Source organism: Gorilla gorilla, chromosome 1, assembly GCF_029281585.2.
Source record: "Gorilla gorilla gorilla isolate KB3781 chromosome 1, NHGRI_mGorGor1-v2.1_pri, whole genome shotgun sequence".
In the NCBI taxonomy this organism is placed as follows: domain Eukaryota; kingdom Metazoa; phylum Chordata; class Mammalia; order Primates; family Hominidae; genus Gorilla; species Gorilla gorilla.
In genome coordinates this window covers 26,468,914-26,483,665 of record NC_073224.2, presented here as the reverse complement: position 1 = coordinate 26,483,665, position 14,752 = coordinate 26,468,914, and the positions used below count along the sequence as shown (strand labels likewise).

The window sequence follows — 14,752 nt, the reverse complement described above, 5'->3', positions numbered from 1 at the left end:
ATGTGCTTGTTCCTCAAGTTTTCTGAACCCCTCCTTCTTTCATTATTATTCTGAGGCATACTCTAGCTTGGAAATAAATATGATAAAAATGTCTGAGGAAGACCTTAGCTAATCCTGAGAAGGGAAAATATCATTCTTTAGAGACAAACTTCACACACGAAATATGGAATGTATAATAACCATTATTACTGCTACTTGGTGATGCTTATAGACCAACTGAGTTGTCTTTGAAAAGGAGAAAGAAATATTGGTGGTTTAAGCTCTGCAGTGAATGCACAGCCACATAAAGTTAAATGCACAGCTATGGTGACATAAAAACCTACAGGTTTCTGTCTACATTCTCCACAAAAGGAAAGCAGTAAAAAAAAAAAAATTTTTTTGAGACAGAGTCTCGCTCTGCTGCCCAGGCTGGAGTGCAGTGGCACGACCGTGGCTCACTGCAACCTCCGTCTCCCAGGTTCAAGTGATTCTCCTGCCTCAGCCTCCTGAGTAGCTGGGACTACAGGCGTGCACCACCACACCTGGCTGAAAAAAGCAGAGATCTGGCCAGGCACGGTGGCTCATGCCTGTAATCCCAGCACTCTGGGAGGCCGAGATGGGTGGATCACGAGGTCAGGAGATCGAGACCATCCTGGCTAACACGGTGAAATCCCGTGTCTACGAAAAATACAAAAAAATTAGCCAGGTGTAGTGGCGGGCGCCTATAGTCCCAGCTACTCGGGAGGCTGAGGCAGGAGAATGGCGTGAACCCGGGAGGTGGAGCTTGCAGTGAGCCAAGATTGCACCACTGCACTCCAGCCTGGGCGACAGAGTGACACTCCGTCTCAAAAAAAAAAAAGCAGAGATCTAACAAATACCAATGGAAAGTTAAAAGTTAACTTTCATTGTGACTGTGATACAAAATTCACAAACACACACACAAACCACTGTGACTCCCGATGTAGACAATATACTGCATATATTTGAAGAAAAATAACATATTAGAGCACAACTAACTACAAAAGGAGAGAAAGCAACTTGAAAACTCTTGAAGGCTGCTAAAGGCAGATGACTGGAAGAAATGAGGAGGTACCTGGAAACTTTGGGTCCCATTCTGAAAAGGACCCCTGGGCTCTCTTACAATCTATGTTCTTGGTTCTTTGTTATTATGTTACTACAAAATTAATGCTTCCCTATTTCCTAATCTGTATGTCACTGGTACTATTATTACCTTTGTCCTGATAGTGTCTATTTTGTGGCTCAAAGTATAGAGTAAAGAAAAGATATTTTCCTTAAGCAAATGAAAATGAGTTAGAAGAGGGGTACAGAGACAGCAAATGAAGATGAGCTACAGATGCACAAGGAAAAGAAACTGTCTCAAGTGGGGAAGCCAAAGGCGGGGAATTTTTAATTTCTAGCTTTGCCTAAAGCTATAATGAGCGTTCAATTATTATGGTAGTTTTGCCACCTTGTAGATTTGGGTTTGTAAGGTTAGCATACATGAAACTTTACTTTCTCATAATCATGACTGGCAAACAGGATGAGCTACCTTCAGGTATATGGTGACCCCTTTCATTCTAGACTTGAGCTACTATAGCCTGCCTTCTCTAGGGGCATAATTAATGAAAGAAAAAGAATATATATAGCGTGCACTTCCTGCCTAATTATGTTTTTTGTTTGTTTGTTTGAGACAGAGTTTCACTCTTTCACCTAGGCTGGAATGAAGTGGTGCAATCTCGGCTCACTGCAACCTCCCCACTGCCCCGGGTTCAAGCGATTCTCCTGCCTCGGCCTCCTGAGTAGCTGGGATTACAAATGCCCACCACCATGCCTGGTTAACTTTTGTATTTTTAGTACAGATGGGGTTTTGCCATGTTGTCCAGGCTGGTCTCGAACTCCTGACCTCAGGTGATCCACCTGCCTTGGCCTCCCAAAGCGCTAGGATTACAGGCATGAGCCACTACGCCTGGCCCCTAATTATGTTTTGTTCTACAATTAGAAGTCTTTCATGTAAATGATTTATGTATAAATATCCAATAAAGTATTGAAAACTGAAAAAAAACACCTTACATTTGATAAAGTAAAAACAAAGTATAATTTGGGATTTAACACTTATTTTAGTTGTCTTCAATAACTTCTTTAATCTTGAAAAAAATTTTCTCCTTACTCATGAAAAGAACACTTCTTTTTGGCTAGGAGCAGTGCCTCATGCCTGTAAACCCAGCACTTTGGGAGGCCGAGGCAGGCGGATCACGAGGTCAGGAGGTCGAGACCATCCTGGCTAACATGGTGAAACCCTGTCTCTACAAAAAATACAAAAAATTAGCCCAGCGTGGTGACACATGCCTGCAGTCCCCGCTACTTGGGAGGCTGAGGCAGGAGGATTGCTTGAACCTGGGAGGCGGAGATTGCAGTGAGCCAAGATCGCGCCACTGCACTCCAGCCTGGGCGACGGAGTGAGACTCCATCTCAAAAAAAAAACAAAAAAACAAAAAAACAACAAACACTCTTTTTAACAGAGAGGGGATTTTAAAATCTCTAAGTCAAAAGCTATCATCAGTGCTTTTAATAGAAAAGCATTACAAGAAAGTGACAATGAAAACTATCAAAATGCATGAACTAAGGAACTAAGGTCAAGAAAGACAGAAGAGCTTGCGACCAATGACACAAGGCAGGACATAAGACAATGGAGGGTAGCAGTGCATGTTTCTGCTTCTCTGGAAGCTGTCTGAAATTTCATATAAAAGAAAATTAAAATCTCAAAGCAAACACAGCTTTAAAAACAATGAGCTTTAAAAACAATGGAAAAAAGTCTGGATGCGGTGGCTCACACCTGTAATCCCAGCACTTTGGGAGGCCAAGGCAGGCGGATCACGAGGTCAGGAGATCGAGACCATCCTGGCTAACACGGTGAAACCCCGTCTCTACTTAAAATACAAAAAAAATTAGCCGGGCGTGGTGACGGGTGCCTGTAGTCCCAGCTACTTGGGAGGCTGAGGCAGGAGAATTGCTTGAACCTGGGAGGCGGAGCTTGCAGTGAGCCAAGATCGAGCCACTGCACTCCAGCCTGGGCTACAGAGCAAGGCTCTAACTCAAAAAAAAAAAAAAAAAAAGGAAAAAATTATAAAATATATACTTTACAGCTTTTTAAGAAAAACTAATTTAAGTAGTATACACATAATTTAGGAAGTGGAGAGGTTGGGATGTTGAGTACGGAAAACATTCTTTAGAACATGATGTCATCCAACATCCTACTGAATTAGGACAAATTGAAGTTGGCCTTACCTTTGGCTATTGTTGGCATCTGAAAAGCGATGCTGATAACGCCCACCAAATCTCCCAGGGGAATTAGGGATCTCAAAATGGACCTAATTCTGATGGCTTCTCCCTTCCCAGCATGAATCAACTATACAGGGGGAAAAAAAACATTAGAACAACTTTGTGACATCAATGTTACAATTCTGTCTAGGAAATCTGAAGTATTGGAATCCAAGTGCAAAATAATTTTCTGATCAGTATATACATAAAGTTATGCCTCTCTCAGAAACAGTTTTCTGGCTTACCTGCGAATATTTACTTGCTCAAACAGTTTTCAGTGATTTCAGCATACACCAAGTTATTTATACTACAGTCTAGGCCAGTTGGTTCATCCATTAGAATAATAGTTTTTATCCTTTTGGGGACTGTTAAGATATATTGAGAATCTGACGTGTTTATGAAAGTTTACTTTCCAAAATTACATGTAAATACCTATCAATAACATGAGCAATAATACAAAGAAAATTATCATTAGACTCTGAACATATACTAACATTTATGACCAAATTAGCTTCTTTCTTGCTTTGTGCTAAGAAATGAATTGCATATCCATCTGTCTTCGACCCTGATTTCTCCCAAGGCTGGATTTATAATGTGGAGGAAATGACGAACATAAATCCTAACAGTTCTTTTAGACTGACATGAAGTACCCAGGATGACTGTGGATGAAAATACAGTCAAGAATCTCAGCAAGTCTTCAGGACAGACTAGGTCTGAAGAGCCTGGATGGGCATCTGTTTACCTCATTACAGGGTGTGAAACTCAAGCACAATTTCTGGCACACAGGAGGCCTCAAATAATAGTTGTGAAGATTCATAAATTTCAGAAATGCCAAGGTTGGTCCCTTATTACTTCACTTAGTTTTCCCCCATTAATATAATAGAATGAAAACTTCTATTTATTAGCATACTTTCTCTTTGTTTCGCTGATGTTTTTTTCTGAGATGGGAAAAATGACAAATATTGTGAGCAAGTATTTTTGTTGTTGTTGTCAGTAATCACCTCCAGCACAGAAATTTTTAATAGTCTCTGTTTCCATTTACTAAGATGAAAGAATCTTACTAGCAGCAAAGTTTAAGTTTTTATAAAAATCAGACTCCAGTTTTCTAACATTCTAACATTTCTCTATCCTGTGATTCCTCTCTGTTCACAACGAAAGAGTACATCAAGGAATTTTTAACCTCTGGGTATGAAAAACCTAAACCACACAAAAAACCCAACCAAAACCAAAAGAAATACAGATAATAAGGGTAGAGAAAAAGGTGCTTTGTAAGAAAGCCCTGGCTTCATGCTCACCCCACTTTAGAAATATACTTACAGTTCTTAACTACCCCAGCACCAATGTGTTTCAAACTCTCAAACTCTGGGTTTGTTTCCCATTAAAAGATCTGGAAATGAATGTTTTGGGCCCTGGGCCAGGATTTTTTTTTAAATGAATATAATAGAATAACACAGAATCAACTACAATAAAATAAAGAACAAAATATCAGAATGTATTACAGAGTAAAAGTATTATTCCACAAAACTTTAATTTCATTTGGGTCAAAAAGTTTCAGAAAACACTAATCTAGGCTGGGTACGCTGGCTCACGCCTGTAAGCCCAGCACTTTGGGAGGCCGAGGCAGTTGGATCACTTGAGGTTAGGAGTTCCAGGCCAGCCTGGCCAACATGGCAAAACCCCGTCTCTACTAAAAATACGAAAATTATTTGGGCATGGTGGCATGTGCCTGTAGTCCCAGCTACTCAGGAGGCTGAGGCAGGAGAATCACTTGAACCTGGGAGGCATAGATTGCAGTGAGCTGAGATCATGCCACTGCACTCCAGCCTGGGAGACAGAGCAAGACCTTGTCTCAATTAAAAAAAAAAAAAAAGAGAGAAAAGAAAGAAAAGAAAGAAAGAGAAAGAGAGAAAGAAAGAAAAAAGAAAGAAAGAAAGAAAGAAAGAAAGAAAGACACTAATTTATATGGTCTAAATAGCTCTTAATATCCACCCCCTACACCTTCCCTCTCACTTTCCCCTAAAACGATGGCAAACACATAGAGCTAAATACACAAAAGAAAATGACTTTTGGTAGGAGCAGTTGTTTTCTGCATGCACTGTAACATAAGAGGAAATTGCATACAGAAAATATGTTCTTTTCTTCTTAAAATGTGGGAGGCTGTATGAGTTTCAGAGATATGAGTAACTTAAGTACTCTATTAATGACTTGCACTGAAATCCCATTACTAATTTTTACAACCAACGAGACATTTCCAACTAAACAAACACTTGTTCAGCAATTAGACTGCAGCTATTATTTTTAATGGAGCATGAAGATTATTGGTTTTGGATGCTGTTATGCTCTTTGCCAGCTATAGATGTCTTAACACAGAGAAATCAGGATTGCTGCTCCTGAACTCCCAGGAACTCACATGCATCTCAGGAGCACAGCGTCCCAAGAGGTCAATCAAAGCTGAATAGAAGGTCATGATCGCGTTCCCCATGTGGATAGTGTCATCTTCCTCCTCCTCTGTATCACTTTCGTGAATGTTTCAAAAGAAAGAGAAAGCAAATGGGATAACTGACATTTCATGTTTATTACATATCTCTCCGAGGAAAGGGACTACTAGGTAACACATTATTCTTCTGATATGTTTCATATATGTTATAATGTAGAGCTTGACGTTTTTAAGGGAGAATAACAACTGGTTAAAGATCAGACTTGAGATTCTAACACCAAGAACACATCTGTGGAAATTTTAGTATTAAGATTCCTTTGAGGGGAAAAGGAGGAACTGCTCATTTGATGGCTTCTTTTCCTTTCTAGTGGTAGTGAGTGCATTAACAAAGAAAATAACTGATCGAAGGACGTGTGAGCTTAGACTATTTCTATAAGTGGCACACATGTAGAGAAAGGGTGACAAAGATGTCATACAAGGTCACATGTAAGGCATCCAGTACAGTGCTTGCCCAGAGCAAGTACTTTATAAATGTTATTGCACTTGCTCACCTACCTCTGTACCAACTACTCAACCTCCTGCAACCCCTGCCAAAGAATCCAACATATCTCAACATATCTCCCTCCCCATCTCTGCAGGGAAAATATAATTACATGTTCTCTTGCTGATGAGAGCCAAATCTGGATGGCCCTGGAGGCTCACATCCTCCCTCCTTGGTAACTCAGCAGACAGCTGTCTCCACTGAATACAGCAGTCTGCAGAGTGACAGTGAGGCTTTGAATGACAGCCTCATTCCTGGGCATGCAAGGCTGTCCATGAGGCCCTCAGGTGTACCCTTGCTAGTGTGGTCCTGGGCCAGAGGTCTCTGATACATTTTCTACTACTGAGAGAACCTAAGAGCTCCCTGGTTCCTTCATGGGAAACTGATAAGCATGTAGCATGGTGTGTGTGTGTGGTGGGGAGTGCTCATTCTTGCTCTAGGAGTGCTCCCAGTCTGCAAATCCGGCTATGGTGTACATGGAACATCTATGCCCAGTTTATATGTAAAAGACAAAGGGTTTGCAGGATTGCGTGCCCTCTATCTCTTTTTTTCTTTAGAAATGTGCCTCAATAAAGCCCTATGTTACATCTTTACCAGAGGCACTAGCAGTGTGGATGCATGACCCCCGCTGGAGGACATTCACCTACACAGATAAGCATCACACCTGGATTTACTTATGTCGATTACTGGACTCTAGTATTAACAATGTATACCTACAGATAAATGTAAGATAGTGACTGCTTCTCGTATCTGTCTTCTGTACCTCAACAAAGCATCACACTCCTCAGAATGAAACCTTTTCTAGGTTTTACCACCATAACAGTTTAGTCAAGTCCCCCTTTCATTTGCAAAAGGTCTCTTTCTAATCATAAAATCTCATTCTAACTACCTTCCCACTAAACTCCAGTCTAACCCCAAAGGTTCACCTCGTATCATTTACAACAACCCACCTTGCCCTAGCTCCCCTAGGAAAATTCATAAGATTCATCTTCTACAACCTAAATTTCCCTCTGCTAAATCTACACCATCTTCTTCAGCTCTCTTTGTTCATTCAACCTATTCCAGCACCAAATTCCATTCATTCTTCCCAATCTAAGACATTATATTTTCAAAGGGAGAAATCTTCTGTACCACAAGTTATATTACAATTCATAGGATGCAGAATATATTTTGTAAAATTTCACATCAAGTAGTAGGGATCACTCGTGAGGGTGTGTATATTAGACCTACAGTGTTTTACTGGATCCGCTATTTGGTGAGGGACCATCTCGGGAAGGATCCTCGGCGATTTTGATGGCTTCTTCCATTGCTGCAAGAAGCCCATTCCCACCTTCTCCTCTCAAAGCAGGACCAAAACACTCAGGCCTCCGAATGAGCAATCTCACCACGACATTTGCATTTTCCTCCACACTCTCCCCTAAAGTAGAATGGGTAAGATAAGTAAACAAATATGATTATATGGAAGTTCTGAACAAATCAATGTTATACTAATCATTTCCTATGTATAAGAATAACTAAAACCCAACAATATACTAATAAAGCCAAAATGTAATCCGAATTACTAGCTTTAAGTATACGAGACACAGTAAATTTCTTTTCTGGCATTAAAAATTTTCAGAGTAAAGCATTATGGAGGCATAAACTATTGATTCTCACTAACTTGTTATTATTATAGAATGATGTCATAATCCAAACTATTATTAGAATTCAAAATAAAAAATTTATGAGAACTTAGATGCCTAAAAATTTTAATTTAAATAAGGAAAGAAGTATATAAACAAATATTGTATTATAAGTGGTTACTGTGAAAAACCCCTATCGATTATAAAATATGTGATTTCTTTACTAATACTTCCTTCATGAAAGTGCTGAGATGAATCCTTATTATATCTCTATGCAGTTTTAATGATAACTCAAAAGACCTCAAGAAATCAAGTCCTACCATTACAGAAGACAGCAAATCTGAGAAAGTCAAGATATCTCTCTCCTTCAACTGGGTTCCACCCAATGTCTGGATAGCCCTTAGACACCAGCATCTGGCAACTTTGCAGTCCACAACCAGCCAAATAACGAACTACCTGCAAACAACATGATTAACAAAGAGTTATCCCTTGGATGAAAAGTCATTAGATGCTTACATTGGATACAATAAATGACAACCTTAAAGGATGCTTTTAAACAAATACATTTTTGCAAGTTCTTTTTGCTCTCATGATAATCTACTTGAACTCCCTTTAGTAAAACCTTAGACTTTAGAAATATTTAAATATTGTCATAAAGTGGGATCATAATAAAAATATTTATGATCCTACTATAAGCTTTTTTTTTTTTTTTTTTTTTTTTCAGCTCTCTCTAAGCAGACATTCTTTTTAATGAATGCCACAGATATATCTGCCCGGGGCTCAAGACTCACGGACTGCAACCAGTTGCTGTTTTATTTGCACCATCTCCTTAAACACATTGGAGACAATAAAGCAGCAGCCTCAGCCCACGGTGCCTTCTGTTTTCATCTACCCACAATTACCCACAGTGCCTGCTGTATAAATCCACCCGCAATTCCTTGTCAGACAGGGCAACCAAGTCTGTCTGGGTGGGCCAAGAGCTGCAGGATTATGTGTAAAACTACGGAAGAAGAATGTTTCTGAATTTAATAGCATTTAACTTGAGACCCTTATCTATCAAAGTCATAAATTGCAAACATGTCTAATGACCTCTGGTGCAATGTAAAAACTGAATCCACCCAAGATATTAAAAGATCCATATGAGATGCAAAGATATTTTAAAGAGAAATTGTTTCCAAAATGATTTATCAGTTTAATGGGGAAGCAGGTGTGAGAAAATACATAGAGAAAAACCTAAGATCACAGTCAAACATCCTTGGTTCAAATCAGATGCGCAGCATTTACCAAACACCTTATTTTGAGCCGTTACTTTTACTTTTTTAGCCAAGGTTTCAGTGTTCAGGAAATTTTTGATAAGATGGCCCACTTTTTAGTATTGATGAAATTAGCACATAAAATATTTTTGCCTGGCCTTTCCTCTTAAAATATTTTTGTTTTATATGAATGTTAGTCCTCTACAATATTTCACAAGAAGTTCAATTTTAAAAGAAAACCTTAGAAAAATCATTATCAATGGAAGTAAGACTGATAGAGGAGCAACTTATCAAGCAAATTGAGTTATATGCGGCTCAAGTTAAATCAGTTTCAAAAATAAATAAGTAATATAGCTAAAAATGTTTTAAATCAACTATAGTGAAGCAAGAGAACCAATGTACAATAAACTCATCTGTTTGAAGTATAAATTCAATGAGCTTTGAGAGATGTAGACATCTGTGAGAACACACCATAATCAAGACACAGAACATTGCCGTCACTCCTCAGAGCTCCCTGGGCCCTTTGCAGTCCCTTTCTCCCCAAACACCTGGTCCCAGACAATCGGTTTTCTCTCACTACAATTTAGCTTGCATTTTCTAGAACACTTGTACACATAACTATGCAGCATATATCTTTCTGTGCCTGACTTCTTTCACTCGGCATATGATTTTGGGATTCATTCACGTTGTAGCATGTCAGTAATTCATTCTTTTTTATTGTGGGATGACATTTCACCGTATATGGGTATATCACAGTGTTATTTATCAACTAATACATTGATGATCAGTATTCAAGTTGTTTGCACTTTTTGGCTATGACAAATAAAGCTGTTAGAAACATTCATGCCCAAGTCTTTGTGTGGACATATATTTTCCTTTCTACTCGGTAAATTGTTAGCAGTGGAAAGGCTAGGCATATAGTTTATGGTAGGTGTATGTTTAATTTGTTAAGGAACTGCCAAACTGCTTTCCACACTGGCTGTACCATTACTCATCACAGCAGAAGTAGAAGAGAGTTCTAGCTGCTCCTTGTCCTTCTCAGCATTTGGTATTATCAACTGCATTAGTATTGGCCATTTTAATGAGTGTGTAGATTAAAAGATTTTAAGTACTATACGGGGGAAACATGTCCTGAGGTGTCTCAGAGATGCAAGACTTCATGATCCTGGACTGGTATGTCAGGAGGATTTGGGGAAGAGTTTCACTCTTTCATGTCTTCAACAGCCATGCACTAAGTGTCTACCCAGTGCTGACACTGTTCTCTAAAGGTGGGACAAAGCAGTTAACAACAGAGGAAAAACCACTCTGACCTCCCTGGCTTGACATTACAGTAGGGGATGAATTTTTAAAACTACATAACTACATAGAGTTTGATTAAATATATTTATTTTACATATAATTATCTTAATATATATTTAAAATATAAGTTTCTATAAATATAAATAAAATGAAAGTATATATTTGTGTACATAATATACAAATATTTACATTTCCAGTGGTTGAAAATAAAGCAGTAAAGGAAACAGGAAGAGTTTAAGGAAGTGGAGAAAAGGTTTCAATTTTACATAGCATGGATGTGGAAGAGCTGATCAAGAGGGTGACTTTGGAGCATTGACTGAAAGAATGCCTACAAAGAGCCATGATGGTATCTTGGGTAAGGATATTGCAGATGGTTGGACTAGCAGGTGCAAAGGCCCCGAGGCTGAGCACAGTTGGCGTGTTCCAGCTACAGCAAGGGGACAAGGGTGGCTGAAGCAAAGAAGAGAGGGTGCAGGAAAGCTGTAGGAGATGAAATCAGGCTGGTATGTACGAACAGATGATGTAGGAGCTATTGCAACATCTTTGATTTTTACTGGGAGTGAGATAGAAAGCCTTTGGGGAGTACTGGATGGAGGATTGGCATGATCTTTTTAAGAGGGTCACTTTGGCTGATAAGGGAAGAACAGATTCCAGGTGAGCAAGGAAAAAAATCAGGTGACTACTTGGAATGCAATTGCAACTACAATACAGGGAAAGTTTCTCTAAATGCTGGTATACACATGTGTGGCTTAGTATCCTCAGAGTGCATGGCTTTACTATATCACTGATGCTTTGTGCTCGAATAAAGTATATGTGATATAAAATGTACATATGAGATGTCAAAATAACCTTTTTAAAAACTGAAGTGTATGATTAGTCAAAAGTGGCAGCAGATATCATGAAAAGAAAAAAACACATAAGAATACAGATACAGAACGTTGGTTCTCGTTCCATAGAAAAATGTTTGTGATCAGAGAAAATTCATTTTTTCAAATGTATTGTTCTTCATAACTTCTAACTACAATATAATGTATAGTAGAATTATATACAATGTAATATATAACAATATATAGTGTGCAATGTAAATTATAATGTACTTTAATTCTAATATCACTAGAACATATTGTGTTGGTGCAAAATTAATTGCGGTTTTGGCCATAATGTCACATTGCAAAACCACAATGACTTCTGCACCAACCTTACTTATATTTAAAATATTGAGAAAGAACCAAGAAAAAGCATAATTCAGACAAACACACAGGGCAGGAACATTGCTCACCTTTTCTAGATCCGGCTCACGCAGAGCTAATGCTAGTTCATTATTATCCATCACCGAAGCTGCAGCCACATCCAGTGGTGTTGAACCTCTCATAGCTGGGGAGGCTATTAATTCAAATGAAGATGAAATATAACCTGGATCGTGCTGTAACTATAAACTCCATATAAAAATATACTACCTCTTAAAATTTAATTTCTAAACACCATCCACAGTGTATTAATCTACATTGATTTACATTAAAGTTTAATTTTTATGTATTTTGAATTGACAAATAAAAATTGTATATATTGTGTACATGTTTTGAAATATATGTATACTTTATGGAATGACTCAATTGAGCTAGTTAACATACGTATTACCTCACATACACTTTTGTCACTCAAAATCTACTCTGGCAGCGATTTTCAAGAATATTACACATCGTTATTAACTATAGTCACCATGCTGTATAATAGAGCTTTTGAACTTATTCCTTCTATCTAACTGAAATTTTGTATCCTTGAACATCTCCCCAACCACTCCCCCCCACACCTGGCAACCTCATTCTACTCTCTGTTTCTATGAGTTCGACTTTGATTTTAGAGTCCACATGAAAGTGAGATCATGTGGTATTTGTCTTTCTACACGTAGCTTATTTCATGTAATGTAATATCCTCCAAGTTCATCCATGTTGTTGAAAATGACAGGATTCCCTCTTTTTTTAAGGCCAAACAGCATTCCATTGTGAATATGTACCACATTTTTCCTATCCATTCATCCACTGATGAACACTTAGGTTGATTCCATATCTCAGCTATTGTGAATAATGCTGCAATGACCATGGAAGTACACGTATCTCTTCGACATACTGATTATTCATTTCCTTTGGATATATATACCCAGAAGTAAAACTGTTAGATCATATGGTAGTTCTATTTTTAATTTTTTGAGGAATCTCCTTAATGTTTTCTAAAATGGCTGTATTTACATTCCCACCAACATGTATAAGAGTTCCCTTTTCCCTACACCCTCGCCAACGCTTATTATGTCTTGTCTTTTCAATAATAGGCATTCTAACAGGTGTGAGGTGATAGCTCACTGTGGTTTCAATTTGCACTTTGCTGATGATGAGTGATGTCGAGTATTTTTTCATATACCTATTGGCCAACTGTCTGTCTTCTTTTGTGAAATGTCTATTCAGGTCCATTGCCGATTTTTTAACCAAACGTTTGCTTTTTAAATGTAATATTATATTATTTCAACCTTAAAGATGAAATAAAAGTCATTTACTTACCAAGACCAACACTGCTGTTTTCCAGTAAATAACTGAGATGATCAAACATAGCTTTTTGATTCTGCCTACTTATACGACAGAAGTAACAGAGAAAACGGCAACAGTTGGCCACCATCTTGGGAAAGGTGATTTCCTACAGATAAAGCATGTCATTAGCTGCTGAAAGCAAATGATCTTTATAAAATTGAGTTCATACGTTGAGGTCTCAATCACATCGTCAATCCCCGTGTGTCCATGTGTGTGCCAAACTTCAGATACTGAAGATCTTCAAATGTGCAGACTACGATCTGCCTCGTCCCTGAGTCAATGAAAATCAAGCCTGGCACTAATTCAGAAACTTCATTACCATCGATGGGTTAGAACAGAAATTGACTTATTACCCCATTCTCAAAGGTGAAAGGCAGATTCATTTGTGATGCCTCACTACCGCTATCAGCTGTGCTTCCATGGGAAATGATGCAATCTCTTTGATTCTGTTAGGATAATATGGATAATAATACTTGCTTTAGGTAAGGGACAGGGGAGTGAATTCATTGAGCTGATTTCTCAAAAATATATAGTTCAGTACTTGGCACATATAATAGGATGTTCTTGTCAGTATTAATATTAGTAGAATTACTGATTCCAGGGATTTACAACCTCCCTGATTTGCACCTCATGAGATGATTTCCTGGACTGGAAGGCCTGCATGTTTGACCCCACCAAACACAGCTTCCTTGAGACCAAATATTAACATAGTTTACCCCAGATACTCTCTGGAGTTCTTCTGTAATAAAGTACAGTATATTATGATATCCTTCTAAGCCTGTCTAACTGGTAAACAGACTGATCATATGAAATATAGGCTTATTTCAATATTGTGAAAAATACATCCTGAGATTTAAAACATCAAAACATATTTTCATACCAGAGGTTATAAAATTATACTGATTATATAAAGTTTTTAAAATTATACTACCATACTAATTTGGTTTTTGATACCATTAAGTTGTGGTTACTTAAAAGTTCACTTTAGGCCCGGTGTGGTGGCTCACGCCTGTAATCCCAGCACTTTGGGAGGCCAAGGCAGGCAGATCATGAGGTCAGGAGATCGAGACCCTCCTGGCTAACATGGTGAAACCCCATTTCCACTAAAAATACCAAAAAAATTAGCAGGGAATGGTGGTGGGTGCCTGTAGTCCCAGCCACTCGGCAGGCTGAGGCAGGAGAATGTCGTGAACCTGGGAGGTGGAGGTTGCAGTGAGCTGAGATCACACCACTGCACTCCAGCCTGGGCGACAGACCGAGACTCCGTCTCAAAAAAAAAAAAAAAAAAAAAGAATTCACTTTAGAATTCTACAACAAATACATCCAAGAGTATTATCATCAAATCTCAATCTGGATTGGAAATTAAGTGAAACCAACCAATGTCTGTGTCATGGAGGATGGTGGAGTCTGAAGAACATGCTTGTGCCATGGACTGGTAACGTGATGAGAACTGAATTATAATTCAAAATTTTAAAATAAATTAATACATAGAGTAATTTTTATGTTTCTAAGTTTCTAAATATCCCCTAAATGAGATACTTCAGTTTCTAAATATCCCCTAAAAGAGAATAATTTAGGAGGCCAAAAATTACACAGTATAAGACAGGAAATTTTTATCAAAATCAAGGAAAAAAAAACTAGTAGTACGTTCAACTCCCTAAGGTTTGTGTGTTTTTTTCAAAAAGTCTTCTTTAAAAACAGTCATCCTAAGAGGATTTAAGAAA

At 38.3% G+C, this 14,752-nt stretch overlaps 1 protein-coding gene across 3 annotated transcripts in view; it reads right to left on the bottom strand.

Annotated features, from left to right (window-relative positions):
- RYR2 (ryanodine receptor 2) overlaps positions 1-14,752 on the bottom strand; it is a 790,171-nt gene that overhangs the window by 186,451 nt on the left and 588,968 nt on the right. For all 3 annotated transcript variants that reach the window (XM_063708024.1, XM_063708025.1, XM_063708026.1), the window contains exons 42-47: positions 13,002-13,134; positions 11,729-11,832; positions 8,218-8,353; positions 7,506-7,692; positions 5,708-5,813; positions 3,265-3,385 (exon numbers count right to left, since the gene is read on the bottom strand). In XM_063708024.1, coding sequence (XP_063564094.1) covers positions 3,265-3,385; positions 5,708-5,813; positions 7,506-7,692; positions 8,218-8,353; positions 11,729-11,832; positions 13,002-13,134 — 787 coding nt within the window. The remainder of the gene's footprint in view (positions 1-3,264; positions 3,386-5,707; positions 5,814-7,505; positions 7,693-8,217; positions 8,354-11,728; positions 11,833-13,001; positions 13,135-14,752) is intronic.